We start from the raw sequence: 23,110 nt of genomic DNA, 5'->3' as shown, positions 1-23,110 counted from the left end.
CACTTCCTCTAAGCAACACCTTGTGAATAGAGTAAGTTATCATTGTTTTGCAAATTGAATGCTTCAAAGCATATCAGAACTGAAAACTCTTCTTGTCTCCAGCTCTTACAGCTAGATTAGAAATCTCTTCTAGCTCCTTGTTCCTTATGGTGTATGAATTGGATAAAACAATGCAGATACACCATGCTATCAAAAAGGTTATTACACCATTGTGTACGTTGGAAGTACTAGTCCAGGACTGTAGGTTTATTCTTCCCTGCTAGCAGGTGGAAATTGGAGAATCTCATTTTAAATTGACATTGCTTCCCTTTACTCAGTTGCAATGTTGATATCTTGATGCCTTCAACTCCATGCTAATCTCTCCCCAGCAGAAGAAATGGCATCAAGTTTCCATCATGCACCAGTTTGGTTTCTTCCCCCCCCGGCCATACATTTTAAACTGCAGGTTGGATAGTAAATTCAGTTTATCCCAGAGGCTGATTCATGGATTATTTGGTTCAGAACTAACTGACAAAGGGGTTAGGAATTTGAGTTTCATAGGTTGGCATCAGTACTTTCCCACATCAGGCAGTGCTATAGATTACATAATGGCTACAAAATACCACATTGCTGGAATAGATACTAAAAGTGCTACTGTTTTCAGTAAGCATACCTGAAAAGCTTTTGCCTGTTATATGGAGATTGAGGGCCTGTCCTCTTGAATTCAATCTGCTCTGGCTGGCTGTTGATGTCAGTGGCACCTGATACCAAGTAGGAGTAAAACAGTGTTGAGTCTCTTCCATGTACATCATGCACAAACAGGCAGAGAGCTGAATATAGTTCTCAATAGTCAGTGAATAAAGCATGATTCACACCCAGTCTATATAGGTGTCGTTGGATAGAACTCTCGCATATGACCATCTTACAAAGACAGCAACTAAGGTCAAAACACACCACAACCTGCTCAGAAAACTGCCTGGAATGACATGGGGTGCCAATGTCCAAATGTTACTCACTTCAGCCTTGGCAGTTTGTTATTGAGCGGCAGAATACTGCACTCCAGGATGGGCTTTCTCATCTCACACAAAGATGATTGACATACAACTAAATTCCACCATGCGTATTATTTCAGACATACTTCTATCTACTCCTTTATTGTGGTTACCAGTTCTCTGCAATATTGCTCCACCCAGTGTTTGCAGGGAGAAAAGCATAGCAAAGCTCATGACAAAACTGCATGACATGCCACATCTACCGTTAATTAAAGATTTGTTTAGTTCACCACATAGTCATCTGCCCTCACAGTGCCCATTGTGTATAAGTTTATCAGGTGAGGGATTTACAGTAGAGGACGTGGTGAGCTTCATGGTCTGCAGAGAAAATGACAAATAATTATCTTGTCTCAAACCCCATTCAGTATCAACCCGGGTTTCATTTACCATGAAGGCAAAGAAGCCTTCTGAACCGGTTTCATATACAATATGAAATCTGTGCTGCAGTGGAATTTTGGTGGTGCTTTAAAGATAGCCCACTACGCTGATGTGGGCAGCCACAAACCATGACACACATTGTTGAGGGCTGCAAAATGACTCAACTTCCTGGAGGTCTTCATGACTTGAACATTGTTGATGAGAACGCTGTGGCTTGGCTTGACTGGATTGCACACGCCAAATAATAAATCTTGAATTTTTGTGTTTAAATAGTCAGTCAACTTCAAATCAGCAACCCAAGTGAGGTTGAGCCGATTAATCCACAGCAGTAAGATAGCTAGATCTGTTTTTTCCTATATGTTAGTTCTTAAAATAGTGGTATCTCATTTGTGGCCCTGAAGGGCTTACTGTGTCAATAACATTTCAATCTGACTACAAATTGAAAATGTATTTCTTCTTCAAGTAGTATCCTTATGGGTGCTCCACTTCAGGTGTGCGTGCGCCTCTTGAGCCATTGATTGGAGATTTTTCTGCTAGCAGTGCCCATTCTGCATGCATGTGCACCCTGTGCCTCCTCATGACAGACACTGAGACTATATAGTGTGTAGGCAAACAACCCCTCAGTTCTCTGTAATAAAAGCAGCATTTTGCAAAACATGACATCTTGCCCCTTGTGCAAAGCACTTTGCATTGTTGTATTCCAGCAGCTCAAATCAAATCAAATTCTTTGCTACCTGTAATGATTTTTCTGCTAACCCATTTGACTGTACAGGCTTGACATGGTGTACTTGAACTGATACATCACAATTGCCAGATGATGCAGTTGTGAATTGTGAACCATTATTTGTTAACTCATCTAAACTCCCATGATAAGCAAGCTATAACCGGATGTCTTATCACCTTATTTAATGTGTTGTACAGTGGTTGAATTTGAATAAAAGTCCACTAACAAGGTAGTCTTTTCCATTTAATTCAAGTAGAACTATGCCAACCCTGGATCAAAGGCAAACAGGAATCTTTTCAAGTAGTAGTGATTCTTTTGCATTCTTTTTCATTTGTTACATATCTTGTACTTGGATACTGTTTCATTAGTGATTTCATTTATGCTGTTTGAGAATATAGAACATCTTGGATTTTATTGTTGTACTTATTAGTAATCAGATGAGCACTGTAGATTGTTTAGCTTTGGGATATTATGTCAAACTGGGCCAAATTTAGAGGTGATGCATAATTGTAATGTAAATTACACCAGATTACATTAATGTAGGCTCTTTTAGCCCTATTCACACCTATTGTACTGATTGTCTGAGTTGCTCTAATTTACATGCTGAAGAGACCAAGATGTATAATTTTAAAGTAGCCCTTGCTCTACTTTTAACACTAAGATACCCTTTAGCTATTTTGAGAATCCCATGGAACTTTGGAGGATTTATCAAAGAACTGTCAAATGAGCACTTAAGTTGAAATGTGTACACTGCAATAGGTTTAATGGGTTTGTCAAATGTCCCCTGCATTGTGCTTTCTGAAATGTTTGCTATGTGATAATGCCTCTTACTATCCAATTGAAAACAAAACATAGTAATTTTATATAGCAAGCTTCCTCTTTGTAGTTAGTATTGTAATATTACTATCTAAAATGTACAGACTGTGTATAAGTGCATGGTTCTTTCCACTCTCTCTAGTCAGCAATACCCAGAGAACGAGTTAGTTACTAGAAACTTGCTAATACAGAATCAGTTACTAGTGAACATGGACACTTTAACTGATTCAAATGGAAATTTCTGAGGTTTACTTTGGTCTAGATGTTCCTAGATTTAATGTGTAGAATTAATTCTATTTTGTAACTACTTTGTTTTGAGGTTTTAAAAAATGGCTACATTTTGTAAGAAAATGTACATTCCTTGCAAATAGATCTCAGCATAGTTTGGGTGCTATTGTTACACTATGTATATGACTTGACTCTTACTACTACTTTTCCCCTCCAGTGAACTTTGTACATTTCAGGATAGGACTTTATGCTGTGAAATGCAGGAGAGATTAAATTATTTGTTTTACTGGCATTTCTAGGATGCTTATGACTATAGTAAATGGACTGGGTTTGGCTAGAAAGCCAAGTGCAAATTAATGTATGTGGTGGTGGTAGGAGAACAACCCAAAGAAAATGCTGTATTTTGATGGTGTGTGTTTTTTACAAGGCAGAGGACTGTATGTTAAATCTTAAGGATGAGTGTTCCATTGCTAGATTTCAAAAATCCCCAATGCTGGAGATGGGACTCTAGATAGGGAGAGGTCTGAGTGACTACAGAGAATTCTTTCCCAGGTATCTGCCTAGTGGGTCTTGCACACATGTGCAGGGTCTAACTGATCACCATATTTGGGGTCAGGAAGGAATTTTCCCCCGGGTCAGACTGGCAGAGATCCTGGGGTTTTTTTCACCTTCCTCTGCAGCATGGGTCAAGTACTCAAGTTATCCCTCTAACTTAGCACTTTGGCCTTATTGGGCATTCTGGGAGGCCCTGTCTAGACCTAGGAGTTGCACACTCATTCTTCTTACAGATGACCTCAGTTGCCTTCACCAGTTAGGTTCCTGACTAGATCATTCAGTGAAGTAAACCTTCCTAGGGAATGAGAGAGAGAACAACATGAGGCGGAGGCCCAGGATGTAGAAGCAGAAGACCTTTTTTTGAGATCCAGAAGAGAATTCCTTCAAACCTTTTTAGCTGACTGCTCTGAAAGATCTATGTTTCTCTGGTGACATCTGCTACAGTACTATTTTCTGATAACGTCAAGTCCTTTCAGGATTTACTGAGAAGGACAGCAGACACGGGACACGCAATTATCTGTGGTATAGGGAGAAAGCATATACTCTCTCTTTACATTCACCAGTCTAATCTCCCTGGAAGATTGGCAATGTCAATAAATGAAGGATTTTTAGAGCCCACAAAACACCTTTGGCAGACTCCAGCTTCTACCTTCTGCACTAAAACAAGCAGAGAAAACACCATCTCCCCCTTCCACCACCACACCGCTTTAAGGACATCTATTTACATCTGACTCCTAGATCTAGCAGTATCTGCAGCATAGGAGAAATCTGAGAAGACAGGACTATCTAAAACCACTCAAGGACAAAAGATCCCAAGAGACTTTGACCTCTTAGCAGAAAGTCCTGCCCATCAGTGTCTCCAACTATGAATAAGCAGGAAGTGAGGGATGTCCTAAGATCCATCATTTTGGAGGGAGTTCAAAAGCTAGCCAGAACTTTCCACCAAGCAGTTCCAGATAACCCTGATACAGCAGCCCATTCAATCATTATAGCCCTTGCCAAAAAAGGGCAACCTCAGGGATTCCTAAAGAGGTCCAAACAGATATCGAAGATCTCTCCTTCAGCCTGTTTAGTTGTTCTGCAGATGAGTTGTTACATACCCAATGGGACTCTTAAGAGACTGATACACTGAGATCTCTGGGTATCTGTACACCTTCAACCAGGAGGAAACCCCAGGGCAGGTTCAGACAGAGCACTTCCTCCTGTCAGCAGCAGAGGCCTGCTGACTATACTTCTATAGGAAGTCTTGCTTCTCCCACATGAGCTTTCTTCTTGCTCTACTACTGTGACAGGGCCAGCCCTGACGGCTATAGGAGGGTGCTGGAAGGCATACATATCAGCCCCAGGCTTACCAAATCCCTGTTCCCTGGGTAACACAGCGAGGGTTAATTGGGTCACCTGAAGCCAATTAAGGAGCTTGCCACAGCAGGTAAAAGCCTCAGTTTCAGGCAGGCAGGGGCAGCTGAGAGGGAGTTGAGTGGAGGAGCTGAGCAGAGCAGAGCTGTGCTGCTACAAGGCTTGGAGCTAGTGTGGGTGTTGCAACAGCACCCAGCCACGGGAGTTAAGGAGAAGCCTGTCCAAGCAAGGCCGGGGGATGCCGGCCCCCAAAAGCCTGAAGGAGGACCACAAGCAAGGGGGCCGCGGACAAGCGTCCCAGGGAAGGTAGTAGCCCATGGACTAAACTGTTTGAGGCTACTCCTCACAGGGTCCCTGGGTCGGGGCCCCAGGGTAGAGGGTAGGACCAGACCAGACTGGCCGCTGCCACCACTCCCACCCCCTGCTCCCACCCAGCCACACCACTGGCATAGCCGAAGGGAGCGCAGACCCATGGGGCCGAATAGGCCCACCTCGCCACACTACCTACACTGCATTGTCATCCAAATGGCAGGTTTGAAGGTGAGGAGCTTTCTGGCTGCTCCATTTTTAATTGCTGCCTTTGCATTTCTGTTACGTATGGGCTGGGATTACTTCAATTCAATAGGTATAGGAGGTTATTACAGAAAACCATGCCATATAGTTCTAGTCCTTGTCCCTCACCCACTCCCCGGTCCCTCTTCAGAAATCCTCCTTCAGCTGTGTCTAGGAAGATGGAAGTGGGCTCCTTACTACAACCTAGGAGCCACAGAAGAACTACCTAGGTGTTCAGAGGGTAGGAAAGGGTTTCTATTTCCACTACTTCTTATCCCCTAAAGAAAAAAAGAACTGCAATCTATCAGGTACCTGAAGTAACTACACAAATTCATATGCTGATTCAAACTCAGAATGGTGATGCCAGCCTTCATCATCTCTCTAGAAGCTCAGTTGGTTTCCACCTCTCAACTTCAGGACACTTATTGTCTCATAGTGATTCATCCAGACCCCAGAAAATTTCTGGTTTTACAGTGGCCACTACCAATACCTTTTGGCCTGTCTACTGCCCCAGGAGCATTCACAAAATGGTCTGGAAGTAGTGCCTATCTGGCTGAGATGGCAAGGTATAGACATTGAGCTGTACTGGTATGACTGACTACTCGGAACGAAATTCCCACAGTACTCAATTTATTCACTCCACAGGTCTGAGTGTGAATGATAAATAATTCACTCCAACAAAGTTCATAGAATTTATATGGAATCTTCTAGATTAGAATCTAGGTTGACAAATGCAAAATGCCTCTAGACAGATTTCAGACAATCATATCCCTCATCTCCAGCTTCAGGCATAATCTTGAAACAACAGCAAGAAACTCTCAAATCATTAGATCACATAGCATCATGCTCTTATGAGATACCTCTGGCTGGCTGAAGTCTGTTTACCAACCACCAAGCTCACTTTATAAGAGTTGGAACCATACAAGTTTCCTTGAACTGGTAGACAAACCCCCAGATAGTTGCAAAGGAGTACCATTCTGCACCACCTCTTCCCATGGTGCAACTGAATACAGATGCCTCCCTGGCTGGTTGGGAGGGAACCTCAAAACCACCTACAAATTCAGGGCAGTATGGTTCTGGAGAGAGTCCTTGCTCCATATCGGTGTGCTTGAACTCTGAGTGATTCAGCTAACTTCCAGAGCCTTTCTACCATTCCTGAAAGGAACGCTACAGAAGGTCCTGACAGAACACTTCTCCACTGTACCATAGCAATAACTGTGTGAGTACATACATGTGCACGCAAATATTGCCATTTTCACAGGATAACTTCCATGACTCTTCACATACTACAAACAAACTACTATCTGGCAGACTACTTCTGCAGAAAGTATTCAGCCAACCATGAGTGGTGACTAATAGATTCCATTCTCAAGCCTTTATTCAACAGATGGAGCTCCCTGTGATAGATCTATTTTTGCCACCAGCAAGAACAAAAAAATCTCTTCTGCTTTAGAGCATTTACCACACCAAAGTCCCTCTACGATGCTTCTCATCCCCCTCAAGGTCTTTTCTGTTTTAATTCAAGTCACCCTGATGCATAAGCTCATAAGACTCTCTTTCTCCAGTCTGCAAGATTTACTGTCCCAAAATCAAGGACATCCATGTCCACATCCCTTTACTTATCTGTTTGGAAGTTGGCTGGATGAGCCCACAGAAAGGATGTCTTGGATTTGTAGAACAATCCCTGACACAGAGCAGGGAAACCCTTTTATAAGATCAGTCTACTGATCAAAGTAGAAGAGATCTTGTATCTGGGCTTCACAACAAGGTCTGGACCCACTACAAGCTTCTGTTCCCAAGATCCTGGATTGGGTCCTCCAGCTCAGGCTACAGGGCCTCACCATCAGCTCCATCAGAGTCCAGTTACCTGCCATTTTAGCTTATCACCTTCACATTCAAACTATTTTCTTTCATCCCACTGTTTTTAAAAAAAAAAAAAAAAAAATTCACAGCTATCATTCCATTCAGTAGCCTTTCCTGTCCTGGGACCTTAAAATAGCTCTTATGGAACATCCCTACCACCTTTAACTCTTATCCAATTTCTTATTTCTTTACCAGCTCACACTCAAAATCATCTTCCTGATGGCCATCATCTCAACCAGGAGAATTTGTGAGATTTGGGTACTGATGGCTAATCACCCTCATACTGTATTACACAGGGATAAAGGCAGTACTGAGATTCCACCCTAAATTGCTCAGCAAGATGGTATCTGATTTTCACTTAAACCAAGCCATCAATCTCTCCATTTTCTTTCCTAATCTACCTGGTTGAAACTAAGCATCATACTTGAAATGTCTCTAGAGTCCTTCTTTACTATTTAAACAGGATAATGCCATTCAGGAAATCACTACATTTGTTGCTTAACCTTTCACAATTTTCCCTAATACCTTTTTTCCTCAGAGATTATCCAAGTGGATCAAGCTGTTACTAACTAGCAGATATACACCTTCCTTCAAGCATCGGGGCCCTTTCAACAACTGCCCTGACAACTTCTTCCGCATACCAAAGAAATATTCCCATATCAAACATCTGCAGGGTAGCTACTTAGAGCTCAGTAAAATACCTTTATTAAATGTTTTATGCCCTGTATTTAGAGACTAGATCAGATTCCAAATTAGTAGACCAATTCTGCAATCCTTATTTAGCCAGCTGTAGTTAAGACTCCATAGGCCCTCCTCCTGTTAATCTGGGAACTAATAACTAGTTATCATAAGGAGGGGATCTACACGGATAAAGACTCTCAGTTACTGTAAAGTAAGACTTTCTTTGAAATACTTTATTGGTGTCGCGCCTGTGACTTATACTCCATCCCTGCTCCTTCGGAATCCATCTTTACTCTCCACTTCTACATTTTTCAGGAACCTATTTTGATTAGGTATTCCTCATACTTTCGTCTCCTCTGCCCATCTACCTGCACCAAGAAAAGAAGTGCAGCTTTTATTTCATTTTTGAAATCCCTCTAAATGAAAATTTAAAAGAAGCAAAGCAGAAAGAGAAACTTAAATTATAGTAACATAGGTTCAAAAATACCTAATGTCTATAAATACTGCAGTATTTCTCTAAACCTGTGCAAGCGTTGCTCTATTTTTCAAAAATACTTTGAAAGAGGGTAACTACTGAACTTCTAAGTAAATGTATAGGAATTCTTCTTTGTTAATAACTGTAAGAATTAAATGTTACTGCTTAGATCCACTTAGTCTACTAAAACAATTAAATCCTGAAAAGGTACAAATGTGGTTCATAGCTCTGAGGCAGGGCATGTGTGCATGACAAATCCCGAGGAATTTAAGTCTTTTGCTGCCTTAAAAAATAGGCATAGTAAAGGTGTCACTAAACTTGAAACAAATCTGTTACTTGGAAAGTATAACTTAAGTCAAAGTATAAAATTTTATGGGCTTGTTGTTTTGTTGGGGCAGCATGACAACACATAAATGTTTAGTAAATGACTTATCAAGGTGAGTGTCTAACATATTCTGGATGTAAGCCTCGTGTTTTTAGTTGCAGAGAGTATATCATGAAGCAACTAATCTCTGGTTATGCTTTTGTTTTTCTCTGTAGGGGGATGCCCGAAGTCTTCTAGTCTCCGAAAATGTAAGCGTTGGCCAAAAATTGGACTTCTCAGACACAATGGTACAACAGAAGTTGGATGAAATAAAGGACCAAATCAAACGTGAAATAAGGAAGGAACTTAAAATCAAGGAAGGAGCAGAGAACCTGAGAAAGGTCACAACAGATAAAAAAAACTTGGCTTATGTGGACAACATTTTAAAAAAATCAAACAAGAAATTGGAAGAATTACATCATAAATTACAGGAATTAAATGCGCACATTGTTGTAACAGATCCAGAAGATGTTACAGGTACAATACATGATTCTAAAAAATATCCATTTTTTTCTTGTAGCTTAGACATTTTGTACCCTTGTTTACATTGATTTATTTTAAACAAAATCCTCCAATTATAAAGAATTGCTATTGTAACCGGGTTATCAGTAGCTTTTAAAGAATTACCAACATACCCTTATATTTGCCTCAGATGACAATTGGACTAGTTTGATTCTTTAAGTCTAAACTGGAGTCTTGCAGATCACTGGTGGTCCACAGAGCACTTGCTGGTGGTCAGGAGACCACTGGCTAGTCATGTGGTGCTTGTACATTACTTGCAATTACTAAAATGCTTAAGAAGACTGCCAAAATTATAAAAATAATTTCCTAATATTACTTTTCCATGTAGGCAAATTCTGTAGTTTCCACAAGGGATGTTATGTGATTGCAAATGGGTGGGCAAGTGGTACATGAGTGGTGTTTGTGTTCTACACTATGAAAAAGTTTAAGAACTCCTCACCTTAATAGTCTGAAACTAAAATACTAGCCTTTTTTTTGGACAAATGTATGTTTCAGTCACACTATTCATTGGCTAATGTACAGAAAAAATGGTTCTATGGCATAATCATTTGAATAAATCTTAGGGATTTTCCATATATGGAGGCTGCCATTAACCGATGATACTAGTGGGCTGTAGTTTTGAACTAAATTATACTCTAACTTGTGTTTTCTGTGGAAGTGTAAGGAGTTCGTATTAATTTTGAAAAATATCAAACTTGGCATTTCAAAATGGAATGTTGTGAAACAAACAAATGCCTTTTTCAGTATTGTGAAATGACTGAGATAAGGACAGTATGGTTATTTGACATTATAATATTGCTAGCATAAGTCTGTGTATAAATATACACATGCCATGGATGGTGTCTGTTAAGTGAATGTCAACTCTTGAAAAGTTTGGGCAACAGAATAAAAAGAACACATCAATCTTGTTTTAAAGTAAAGGATGCAGTGAGAGTCTTGAAATATACTGGCAGGTGATTTTAGTAACTCATGATATCTGAGAATGACATGCTGCCAAAGTGCTGTGCTTGTTAGGCTTTCACATAGTTCGTGAATTTTATTACTGGTCTTCTTGCAAGATACACTGAGACCAAAGAAGGTTGGGTGAAAATTACTTTGGAACCTGTGCAGTAGAGGGGTAGCTTGAAGGTGCTTGTAAGTATGCTCCAGGGTGAAATGGAAACATTTTATGTATATCTTCTAGATGTCACACATATTTAAAAACTTGCATGTAATTTATCTAGTGAGCTAAGACTTGCAATAATTGAGTAACAGAGCATTGCAGAGGATTAGAGTGGCTGAGGATGAGGTGAAGAAATAAGAGATACCTAAATTATAGGTGGACTCTCGTTCAAAACGCTGTACAGACATAAATTTGGAGACTTTTTTAAATAGTATGACTTCAGAAGTGGGTGAGTGGAGATACGTCACATCCCACTTTTCTCTCTCAAATGAAACACTTTTAAAAGGGTTCATTTTTTCCAGTGCTGTTTGTCTCTAGGAAGATTCATTATATGTATTACAGTAGCACCCAAGATGGAGCATATTTTGCTGGGTGCTGTACATAAACCAGTCGCTGCAGGTTTTATTCAGCAATTGGTATATGAAAAGTCCACTATTGATTTAAAAATTTTAAAATCAAGGTTTTGATAAGCTCCCTTTTTAAATAATGTTTTGAATTAAAAAAGTCTTCAAATTTTTCTGCTTCTCTGCAACTGTTCAAAGAGGATGAGGGGAGATATTTTTCATGTCCAAGAACACCACTAAACAAACTGGGGACAATCCCTCCTCACTCCATTCCCCTTTGTCTCTCTCTTTGAACTCACCTGTCTGCTAGGTTTATGGTTTTAGCTTCAGCTTCTCTAGGAACAAGTAGCTTTCAGTGACTAGTAAACTTCTCCCACAGGGCCTGGGAAAGAATGTGCATATAGCTCTGCCACAAGAGAAATTCACCAGTGATGTTTACTAGTACATGATTCAGGAAGTACAATTGACCATCAAACAAAACAGTGTAACTCATGTGCTGGGTGAGAAGAATAAGGGAGAGGAGTCCCACTCTTCCTTTGATCTGGTCCTGAGAGAGCCAGAGTTATGCAGCAGAGGCTTCCCATCCCTCTTGCTATCAACTGGCAGCTCCCAAACTCTTTTGGCCTGCTTTGTCTTCTCTACGGGAGCCTTAAAGTGAAAGGCAAAGAATATAACCCTCTTTTTTTCAACATGATCAGAGGGGAGACTGTATCTTCAGGTTGCTGCTCTGAAGGTTCTTGTCACTAATAGTTGTCTGTCTGCTTCCACCTGCTTTTTACTTGGTGCTAATCTCACTATTCACACAATGCTATTTCTGAATTTTCTTTTCTGTCTGATTGCTGTTCTTAAATCCATACAGAGCTTTTACAGTCTTGCTCCTATGATTATTTCAAGATTGTCCTATCAAAGTATATTATCAATTTGATATTTTGACAAGCACACAAATACAGTACATTTTTGTATCTAGGGGTATGTGTGTGTATTATAAGTCTCCTGGGGAAAAAAGGTTTCTTATATATAAACTGAATTCATCTTCTTGTTCTTAGCTCTAGTTCATATCAGTTATTTCTATGGAAGCCTTAAATTATTTAACAGAACATATTCCACAATCTTTCTGAAGAGTAGGAACCTTAGGGATCTTTTGTTAGTGTTTTAAGTTGATCACTGAGGAAAAATTTAGTTCTGAAATAAATGTTTCTTGTACACTATCTGTCCCTGTAATTTAAATTTATCTTCTCTCTGAACTCCATCCCCATTAATACACTTGTTAGCATGAGGTTTTTCCTATGATTTATCAGTAAATTTCCTGTCTTTCTCAAGACTGAGAATCTGATGTACTGATACAACCTCTTTTGATAATGGATGCACATGGACTAGGTAGTATGCTGTCAATGTTAAACTCCTGGCATCCATCATAAATTTGTGTTAATGAGCATCTGTCCACCACAAAATCAAACTGGTAATCTTTGTTTGAAAGGCTTCCCAGTATGAACTTCAATATCTAAGGGGTGGTAGCTAGAGTGTGAAGATCACCATCCTTTTGTATTCAGAGGTCTGACACTCTCTATACTGGATCAAAGATGTTCTCTTTGGAGTTTTCAGGGAATGCTGATTGTCCACTTTCTCATCTGGCATCTTTAATGGCACTCACTACCAACCCCAAAATTAATAATCTTCAACGGCACTGGGAATGCCTCTGTTTCCATCAGATAGCAGTACATTAGTGGGGAAACTCTGCTATTCTTAGTACATGTATGGAAACTTACTCTTAGCACAGAAGCTTGGGAGCCACTGTGATGTCTGCAGTAATCATTTGCTAAAGGTTATGGGGACATTCCACCGAGCACAGGGTTAATAGAGAACTCCCAGTAGTTGCTTAGTTATATTATAGATCAGACTACAGTTTACAACTTTTTCCTCCCATGTGTTCATGCATTTGGGGGACAGTTGTCCCTTGCCTTTCAGAATACAGGGAAAAGATACCCTAAGATTTGGAGATGGTTTCAGACTGGCCTTGTGAGAGAAGAAGGCTAATGGCTGTAAAATAGGGTTTGCTCCAGTCCATGGCCTCTTTGTGGATCTTCAGTCATGTTTGTGCAAAGCAGTAAAGTCAAACACTCCCTAACTTGCTGAGTTCAGGGTTCTAGACAAATTTCATAGTTATACTTATGAAATAACTAGGTTTTGCAGGTTAGGATTAGGGTACATTGATAAACTGATGTACGGAAGACAGGGCTGGGACTGGAAGTCTGGAGACCCTGGGTTCTTTCTCTCTCTGCCACTGATTTGCTATTGTAATTTTGGAAAGTCATTTCTCTCTCCTTATCTATAAAATGGATGTAAAGATAACCTTTGTAAAGCACTTCAGGATGTACAGAAGGAAGATGCTATGCAAATGTTAGTATGGACTCTTATAATGGCAAAGTATCTAACTGTAGCTAATGCTACTTTTTATGAACATCAGATTCACATAGTTTATATTTTTACACACACAACTGTTACAAATTAAATTGCTAATACATCTAATTTATAGAAATGTGTATGAATTTAAAAGTTGTTTTGGCTGCAGCTCTCCATGTCTCAGTGCCATAGGTAATTATTTTCAGTAGCCACTTCAAGAGGAGTATTAAATGAGGAATTGGCATTAAACTTCAGTCATTAAGCACAGATTTCAGTATTACAGCTTTTTGAGCATGTACCATTAAGTTCAACATATTTTCTCTGATAATTCAAAGGCAACAGTTTTGCCATAACATAAAATAGTTTTTTTTTCCCCTTTGTTATGGAGTTGCTGATGAATTTAGCCTTGTTTTAGATTTAAGGCTTTGTACCTAGAACTCCCATTAACTTTCAGAATGTTACATTATTCAAAGTGAGAGACAGAATTTTAGGAAAGTTAAGTCAATGTTGTGTTTTAACTCTCAAAAAAGAATTTAGATTGTAACAGTATATGAAATATGAGTAGGTTATGCTTCATTGTCAAACAAGATTATGGATGGTTGGTGGCCATTACTACTGAAAATCAGAAGGGTTAATTCTAATCTAAAATATGGGCATGCTGACTTGTAGCATTTGAACAGTTTATTCATATACTTATAGTACTTGCAGAACTCCTATTTACCCCAAACGAGGTACTACTTTACTGTTGCTGCAGAACATGTTTTTGTGGGAGAAAATATGAGGCACCTGAGTTCCTCCTTCCTTACCTCATCCCATTTTTTTTCTGGGTCTTATTTAATCTCATCTCCCATAAATTTATTCTTCTATTACATGCTTACTGTTACACAGCATAGAACTAAGGGGCAGGAGGTAGATTTAACCAAAAGGCCCAGGGAATGGGAAAGATCAGAGAGAGCCATGATGAAGACAGGGAACAATGTGGAGAAAACCATTAGAAAGGCTAATGCTGCCTGAAGAAAAAATACATTTTCAGTGAAAGAAAATGATAAAAATGTGAAGAAAATTAAACTGATAAAAGTTAGAAAAGCTAAAGGATTTTTTGCAAATCACATTTTTTTTGTGTATCATTTCTGTGAAGAACAATATTGATGGAATCTGAGACAACTGATATTTGCTGACTTAAATTTCCCAGTTTTATGTCATACTTATCAAATCTCCATTAGGTTAGTGTTGGAATTTTGCATGAATATAGCTTCTGCAGAGTATTCAAAAGCCACCAAAACAAAATTGTTGTAGCTTTTTATTAGTAAGCATTGTGAATTTGAAACGGCTGATAACCCTGTGGAACAATCTCTCTTATCCATTCTGTTGCCATTGAACTTATCGTGTGCTCAAGGAAAGAGTACTGATGTGATCTCCTGGTTCTATGATGAAAGCACCCGATGAACTATTGGTAGTAAAAACACAGCAATATGCATCTCAGGAGCTTCTGTTGATCATGTCACTGAAGGAGCTAAATACAATTAAATAATTTAAAATAAGATTAAAATTAACTAGTTACCAAAAGGTGCTTGCTGCTAATTGAATAGCTTAGCGACATGCTGTAGTACCAGCTGGGATACCAAATTCAGAAAGCAAGTCCTGGGTTCCCAGATCTCATGCTGAGCTTGTTGAAAAGATAATGCACTTAGCATCTGAGGAAGAATCCCCACAGAAATGCACAACAGTTTCAGAAGATGAGCTCAATTATTCACTAATGACTGTAGTTTGGGTGGCAGCATTAATCAAAGTGAGGATTTAGAGGCAAAAGCCATGTTTGCTAAAGCTGAACAGACTTCAAAAAAAAAAAGTCCAAAAAATAAAGATTGCTGTCGTATATTATGAACAAAAATATATCAAACTGAAAATTACCACAATTCATATCTAACCCAGTCTTGTTTAAAAATGTGAGGAATGGTTCGTCAGTGAGTTAAAATACTTTAACTTGTTTTCTGAATTTTGTGCATTAGTGCTCTCTCACAAAAGCAAAAGACTGAAACAGTTTAAAATAAATTGTGTAATGCAAGCAACCTGTGTACGTTACCACTCAACTCTGCCAGTACACAGTAGTTTTAACCAAAAAAATTTGTTTTCTCATCTTAAATATCATGCTAGTTATATGAACCAGATAGACGTCCACTAAGATCTATATTTAAAACCAAATCACTTCACTCTGTAAACTGTAACTTCACACAGGCATCAATAGGTGAAAGGCTGTTAATCCACAGTACAGCAAAGCTCTCCACATCAGCTGTAAAATGATTTCATGTTTTATGAGTATAAAAATTAAAGGGTGCAGTATACAAATTAAATTCTGCATTTTCATTATGGTGCAAGCAAATGTGGCTAAATAGTTAGAGAACCTTTTATTCACACAGACCTCCTCCCCCTGAAAAACCTTCTTTCCTGAAGTACCAGTTTAGCAAAGTACTTAACATCATGTTTAATTTTAAGCATGTGCTTAAATCTCATTGATTTAAATTACCGGGATGAATTTATTACTCATTTTTTGTGTTATGGTTGTGTCTGATTGGCCCAACTGACACTGGAGCCACATTGTGTTAGGTATTGTACAAATATAAAATGAGAGAGAGCAGCTCCTGCCCCAAAAATGCTTACAATCTACACAGACAATATGGAGAGAGAAGAGACATTAAAGGCATTGTTGGCAGTTATGGTAGCCCAACATTTTCTACTACATGATCCTGTTTTCAGTTGCTTAAAACTTAACCATTCACCTGAAATTTTCTATACCAGATGCCTGTCTCAAGGTGGAGGTGGGCGAGGGAAAGAGTTTCGGGGGGATCTGCTGTTTTCTAGAACAAGATAAGCCAAAATACATTGTTTTGCTCTTGTTAAATCCGACAGCCATTTTACTGAGAAGATCTAATGTCTCCATGCTTGGGAGCAGGGACTCGGAATGTACAAGGGCACTTGCCTTGGTGTTAGGGATGTGCCTTTTGCCTTCCCCTATGAAAGCCAAATTTGAGTTGGTTAAGTCATCACTATCTGAAAAGTTATAGTCCACATATGCTTAGTAAAGGTCTATTGTAGGCTGGCAGTATGTTCTCTGAAGATTGTCTGTCCTGAGCATGCTCCATCTCCACAGAGCAACTGAATGTGCCCTATCCTGCAGGGGCTAAGCAGAAATTTTCCTGCTTTTCCTCTTCTAGTGGGCCAGTGTGGCACCAGATGGGGTTCTCCGTGACCATCTGCTAGCGCTCAGGCAGTAAGGAGGAAAAGGAGCAGGCAACCTGACTTGAATGCAAAGGAGTGGGGGAAAGGTTAGGCGGAGAACAATAGGAACTAGGTAGGATAGGGGAAGATGAGTTGTGAGGGAGGGACGTGAATGAGAAAACGGGCAGAAGTCTATAACCATTAAAGAACTCTCCCCTCCAAAAGCTGGCAATGAACATAAGATTCTGGAGTCTCAACATTCTTTGCTGTCTAGTAAACAGCTGTGAAATTCACTGGCAAAGTGGGTCCACATTGAAGATAACAGCCTGCTACTGACTGCTACCAGCTACTCAGTAAGCTCAAATAAAGATTTGTGTTATGGAGCTAAAGGTTCCAATCCTGTGGATGATCCATTTAAGAGTCACTTTGGTTCTATCGGGGGGGGGGAGGAAATCATGTTATTAAAGACACAAGGTGACTGAATTACAGTTGCATAGGTAAACTTAATTCTGGTATTTCCTAACTTTTGAGAGTTTTACTCTGGAACTGTAATGCCCTTTTAGTGTAAGGGAAGGATTCTATAAATTTCTAAGTATATGTGTTTTTAAAAAGCAAACTGTAAAACCAAACTTGGTCAATATGTGCAACTATAATGACCTCTACATGGATCACCAGAAGGTTTGGGGCCTCTACCACTTGAGCTAATTGAGTAACTGGTAATTACTCTATACCAATAGAGTGGATGATGTGATGGCTTGCAGGTGTTGTGATAGTTATGATGGATTTTGTTTCCATTCAGCTAATCCTCACCTACCAATTTCCCCACTCAAAAAATGTAATGAAAAAAGAAGGGAGAGGGTACATGGAAGAGATGGAGGCATGTGGGATAGGTTTATCTTAAATCTGTTCCTATCATCCTAAACTAAGATGAAATACGCTTATTTGAAAAGAAATAGTTTCCAACCAGCTTCTGGCACTGGTTTAATAAAGACAGTTTAAAATAACTTACTTTGTACTAATACAACTCTATGTGTAGGCCAGGGTTAAGACAGAGAAGATAGGATGTGCTGGAAAACCCAGAAGGAATAATTTGAACATTTTTAAAATGTTACATTATTTTTTATTAACCTGATCTTGTGGGCAGTAAGGATGAAGTGAGACTTTAGGAGGGACCTGGATGAGGAAAGTGTGGTGCAGAAGACAATGGAGAAAATTGCTGCATCAAAAGTACTTCTGGGAAATCTGAGTGCAGCCTTGAAAGAGATTTGAAATCTTAAGAGAAATTAAACAGCAGACTTGAAAGTAAAAAATCTCTAAGATTACAGTATATGCTACTTATCAGAAAGTTCTACAGAAATAGTATGAAATAACAGATGCTAAAAAGTAACTGGCATTTGGAATTGGGAAGTTGCTAATGTAGTGTCTCTTTTCTCTCTCTGTATATAAATAAATATAAAAAGACAAACTCTCAGGAAGATCATTAGTGAGTCTCATTTTAGTTCCAAGGAAATTAATTGAAAATTTAAATAAGAATAGAATATCACAACAGTTGGTTAGTGTAATCTTCTAGGGACAAACCAGGATGGTTTCTCTAGTATAATGCCTCTCTAAATTGTTAGCTCCTTTAAAAAAAGAAACCCCAAAATAATAGATGATGTAGTAAATTGTGTAATTTACTTAGCTTTTCAGAAAGCTTTGGATTGGGGCCCTATTAGCCACAGGTTAAAGGACAAAATCTTACTGGGGATTAAAAACTGGTTAAGCAATAGGAAATAATTAAGTGAACACTGATTCTCAGAATGGAGAGAGATTAATAGTTTGTGCCTTGGGAGATGGAATTTGGACCACTAATTAACATACTTACTGTCTGGAGGAGAAAGTAGACAGCAAGTCATGGAACTTGTTGATGACAGTATAGCTTGGTTGGTAAAAGCTACAGCAAATTCTGTTTAAATGAACTAAAAGATATGGGATCTAAACAAGGAACATTCCCAAGCAAGAATATATCCTTCTCCTTTCCCAAATCATAATTTTTCAGTTATCTGTCTGCTCAATTAATTATCCAGATACCTGTGATTCCATTAGTTTCCCTGAATCAGCAAACACTCAGTACAGTATATGTATACTGTAAGGAAGAGTTCGTGTTGTCAGTTCCTTTGTCTTGCTGTAAACTGCATTTGTGATGATTCTAATGATTGAAATAATGTTAGATGTTAGACGTGTATGTCTGTTCATAGATTATACCAGTCGCTATTGAATATGGTAATTCAGGAACCATTTTTCTTTTTCTGTTTTAAAATTGGGTTGGGAGAGTTTGGGAAGGCTTAATGGTAAATGACACTTTGCACTTTAACGTTATAATCTTAGAAGAGGCAAAATCTCCATGAGGAAAAATAGACGAGGGTGGGTACCTATATGTTTTACTACCCATTCAGTGATTCATGTTTATTAGCCCATGCCCAGGAGTCACTGAGCTTTCACCAAGTTTTTCACACCAAAGCATATTTGCAGTGTTGTCTCAAAATATCTCTGCACATATTTAATATTTAAATTCAAAGCTTTCTCTTTATAAGTTATATTAGAAAAGCTTTATTGGCTTGTTATGAAAATTACCTCTTATATTTAATTCACAGAGTGTCCCAGAACACCAGATACTCCAAACAGTGACCCTCGTTTTCCTACTAACAACAGATTAATGGCTTTAAAAAAGCAATTGGATATAGAACTGAAAGTAAAGCAGGGAGCAGAGAATATGATACAAATGTATTCAAATGGCTCTTCAAAGGTAAGGCTTTGGAATACTTAAAGAACACTGAAATAACCAAAAATATGAAAATCATGTAGTTTGAACACTTGAACAGTGTGCTATTTTTTTTATTTCAAGAAACTATACAGTAACGTAGAACTTAGGTGAGACAATTAATGTTATACTCTTCACCTCCAGAAATGTGGTTTCATCCCAAGTAAGGTGCTTCTTAAGAGTAGTTTAGTTTTCATCAGTTTCATGGGTTTCAGCCTACATAATAAATCCAGTTTACGAAATCTGTTACACCTATTAATCTTTGAATATGCATGATTCACTCTGAAAAGCAGGGCATGCTGTGTAGTGCTCTGCATGGTGTGATGTACAATACTTTGTGATGCTTATTCTGGATATTACAGCTTTTCTGAAGGGAAATCATGCCTCACCAATCTATTGGAATTCTTTGAGGACGTCAATAAGTGTGTGGACAAAGGTGGTCCATTTGATATCATGTACTTGGAGTTCCAGAAAGCCTTTGACAAGGTTCCTCACCAAAGAATCTTAAGCAAAGTAGGCAGTCATGGGATAAGAGGGAAGATCTTTCATGAATCAGTAACTAATTAAAAGATAGGAAACAAAGGATAGGACTAAATGGTCAGCTTTTTCCCAATGGAGGGAGGTATAAGGATCTGCACTGGAATGTTTTCTGTTTAACATATTTATAAATGATCTGGAAAGGGGGGTGAAAAATGAGGTGAAAAATTTGCAGATACAGAAGTATTCAAGATAATGACTGTGAAGAGTTACAAAGGGATCTCACAAAACTGGATGACTGGGCAACAAAATGGTAGATGAAATTCAGTTTTGAGAAATGCATATTGGAAAACATAATCCCATATCCCATCTATAGATACAAAATGATGATGCGGTTGCCAAATTAGCTGTTGCCACTCAAGAAAAGAGATCTTGGTGATGTTGCGGATAGTTCTCTTGAAAACATCGCTCAATTTGCAACAGCAGTCCAAATAAATAGTTCCCAACATCGTTAGGTTTATTTATTAGGAAAGGGATAGATGATAAAACAGAAAATATCATAATGGTGCTATATAAATCCATGGTACACGCACACCTTGAATACTGTATGCAGTTCTGGTTGCCCCATTTATCCAGATTATTTCCAATAGAATAGCTTGAGCTGTTTTCATTAACCAAATACATACCTCCACCCTAGCTTACTTTCCATTAATGTCCTAGACTAATCTGGTGAATTGGTCTGCAATGTTATGTAATCTATTTTGCAAACTTAAATGTTTCATTCTTTGGGAATAAATATCAACTGCTGCTAACTGGGTTTCTTCTTCAGCTCTTTGTCCTCCCAAGTGTTTACATTTTAAAGCTTCTCTCTTTTTTAATAGGATCGAAAACTTCTTGCTACAGCTCAACAGATGCTCCAGGACAGCAAGACAAAAATAGAAGTCATAAGGATGCAGATTCTTCAGGCAGTCCAGACAAATGAATTGGCTTTTGATAATGGTGATGAAGTAGAGAAGAGAGAAATGTGCTTACTAATGTTAGAATTTTACATAGGGATGTACTAATATGCATTTATAGCTGTAAGAAAATCTTGGTGTATGGGGAGGTCAGATGGAAGAAAACCTTTGTTTTTAATGAACTTAAATAGTACAGAAAAATAGAGACGGCATAGTACATATTCAGACATGAATGTGATTTTTACTAAGGAAAAATGCTTTCCCATATTTGTAACTTGCAGTTTGCTTTGCATTACTCTTTTCACATCTCATCCTTTCCATTTGTCTTTTCCTTTAATATATTTCATATGCTGTTGTCCTTACTTTCTGCTGTGGAGGAAGTAGCTGCTATGTGTAGGTAGTAATTCCTCTTTGAAATGTTACGGTTTTTAACTTCTTTTAAAAGAAGTTCAGTTTAGATTAAGGACCAAATCCTGCCCACTTTACTCATGTGGATATTCCAGGACTGTTAGTTCTAATGGGAATGCTTAAGTAAGTAGGGCAGGTAGGATTTGGGTCCACATCTGCAAATTTAGGCTAGAGGAGAAATTGAGTTTTTACAAACCTAAGCATGAAATTGTCTGAAACCAAATCTTTTCATTGCGCAAACACTACATTTCAAAATTTAGGGGGGGTTTTCCTTGAAAGTTCCCTTGCAGGCTGTGAGAACCTGTCTGCTAGTTTTCAGTTTACAGGGAATTTTTACAGATAAGTTAAAGGCGCTGAACTATCATACCATGATGCTGTAAAATTATGAGCACATAGGGTATATTTCTCTAGTTTTTAAATCTTATATCTATCTTGTGAATTATTGAAATTGCCTGATCATCAGGGCTTGAAATATCCATTTGCTAGTGATAAGTGGGAAGCCTTTTTACTGGGAAGTATCATAAATTTGTGAAACTTAAGACCTCATTTTGTCAAACTACATTTCTAAGGGTATATCTACACTGCGAAATGAAGTCTGTTTAATTTCAGTTGATGTTCACCTGCTGAATTAATGAAGTCAGTTGGGCGTGATCACTCCACGTTCATTGTGTCGGGGGAGTGCATCCTCACCAGCCGCATGTATTGATAAGCAGAGCAGGGCACTGTGGGTATCTATCCCACAGTTCAACTAGCCACAGGGGCTTTTGAGAGAGTCTTCACCCTCCCATGATGCAGTCTCCTCCCTCCCCCACCCTCCTGATGTCAACAACCACCAGAACACTTTTTTTGCGCCATTGTTTTGAAATCCTGGCTCGGCCACACGTATACCATTGCCAGAGAAGCATGGAGCCCACTCAGCTCTGCATTATTGTGAGCATCAAAATACCTCACGATTTGTCCTGCACTATTTCCAAGGCCAAGAGAGGAGCTGTAGCACAGAAAATTTGGACATTACTCAAGCCGCCCTGCTACAAGCCATAAAACAAAACAATTTACAGTTACTGCTGGCTGTCGCGCAGCAGCTGAACTTGGTGGAGTACCATTTCTGGTCCTGGGAAACAAGCACCGACTGGTGGGATCGCATCTTTATGAAGATATGGGATGATGAGCAGAGGCTGCAGAACTTTCAGATGCATAAGGCCGCTTTCGTGGAACTTTGTGCAGAACTGTCCCCAGCCCTGAAGCACATGAATACTTGCTTGAGACCTGCTCTGACAGCGGAGAAGTGTGGCCAATTCTCTGTAGAAGCTAGCAACACCAGACTGCTACCGGTCAGTTGGGAATCAATTCGGAGTTGGTAAATTCACCGTGGGAGCAGCTGTGATTCAAGTGTGTAGGGCCATTAATAGATTTCTGCTAAGACGAGTAGTGAGTTTGGGAAATGTGCAGGACATAGAGGATGGTTTTTGCTGCGATGGGGTTCCCTAACTGTGGTGGGGAGATAGATAGCACACACATCTATCTTAGCACCAGACCACCTTGCCACAGAGTATGTAAACCAAAAGGGATGCTTTTCCATGGTGGTTGCAACACAGGGGACGCTTTGCTGACATCAGTGTGGGGTGGTCTGAAAAGGGGGCATGACTTGCATCTTTAGGAACTCAGGTCTGTTGAGAAAAATGCAAGTAGGGACTTTCTTTCCAGACCAAAAGATAAGCATTGATGATGTTGAATGCCAATAGTGATCCTGGGAGACCTAGCCCACTCCTTGCTCCCATGGCTCCTGAAGCCGTACACTGGAC

At 39.1% G+C, this 23,110-nt stretch overlaps 1 protein-coding gene across 3 annotated transcripts in view; it reads left to right on the top strand.

Annotated features, from left to right (window-relative positions):
- PKN2 (protein kinase N2) overlaps positions 1-23,110 on the top strand; it is an 84,232-nt gene that overhangs the window by 24,388 nt on the left and 36,734 nt on the right. For all 3 annotated transcript variants that reach the window (XR_010918075.1, XM_067538506.1, XM_067538507.1), the window contains exons 2-4: positions 9,200-9,500; positions 19,301-19,452; positions 20,826-20,943. Coding sequence is in view for 2 of the 3 variants with exons in the window: in XM_067538506.1 (XP_067394607.1) it covers positions 9,200-9,500; positions 19,301-19,452; positions 20,826-20,943 (571 nt within the window). In the remaining variant the exon portion in view is untranslated. The remainder of the gene's footprint in view (positions 1-9,199; positions 9,501-19,300; positions 19,453-20,825; positions 20,944-23,110) is intronic.

This window comes from Emydura macquarii, unplaced genomic scaffold (assembly GCF_026122565.2).
Source record: "Emydura macquarii macquarii isolate MOO-44397 ecotype Brisbane River unplaced genomic scaffold, CSIRO-AGI_Emac_v2 contig_480, whole genome shotgun sequence".
Lineage (NCBI taxonomy): Eukaryota > Metazoa > Chordata > Testudines > Chelidae > Emydura > Emydura macquarii.
The sequence above is the reverse complement of the archived record's forward strand: the minus strand, read 5'-3'. Positions and strand labels throughout refer to the sequence as shown.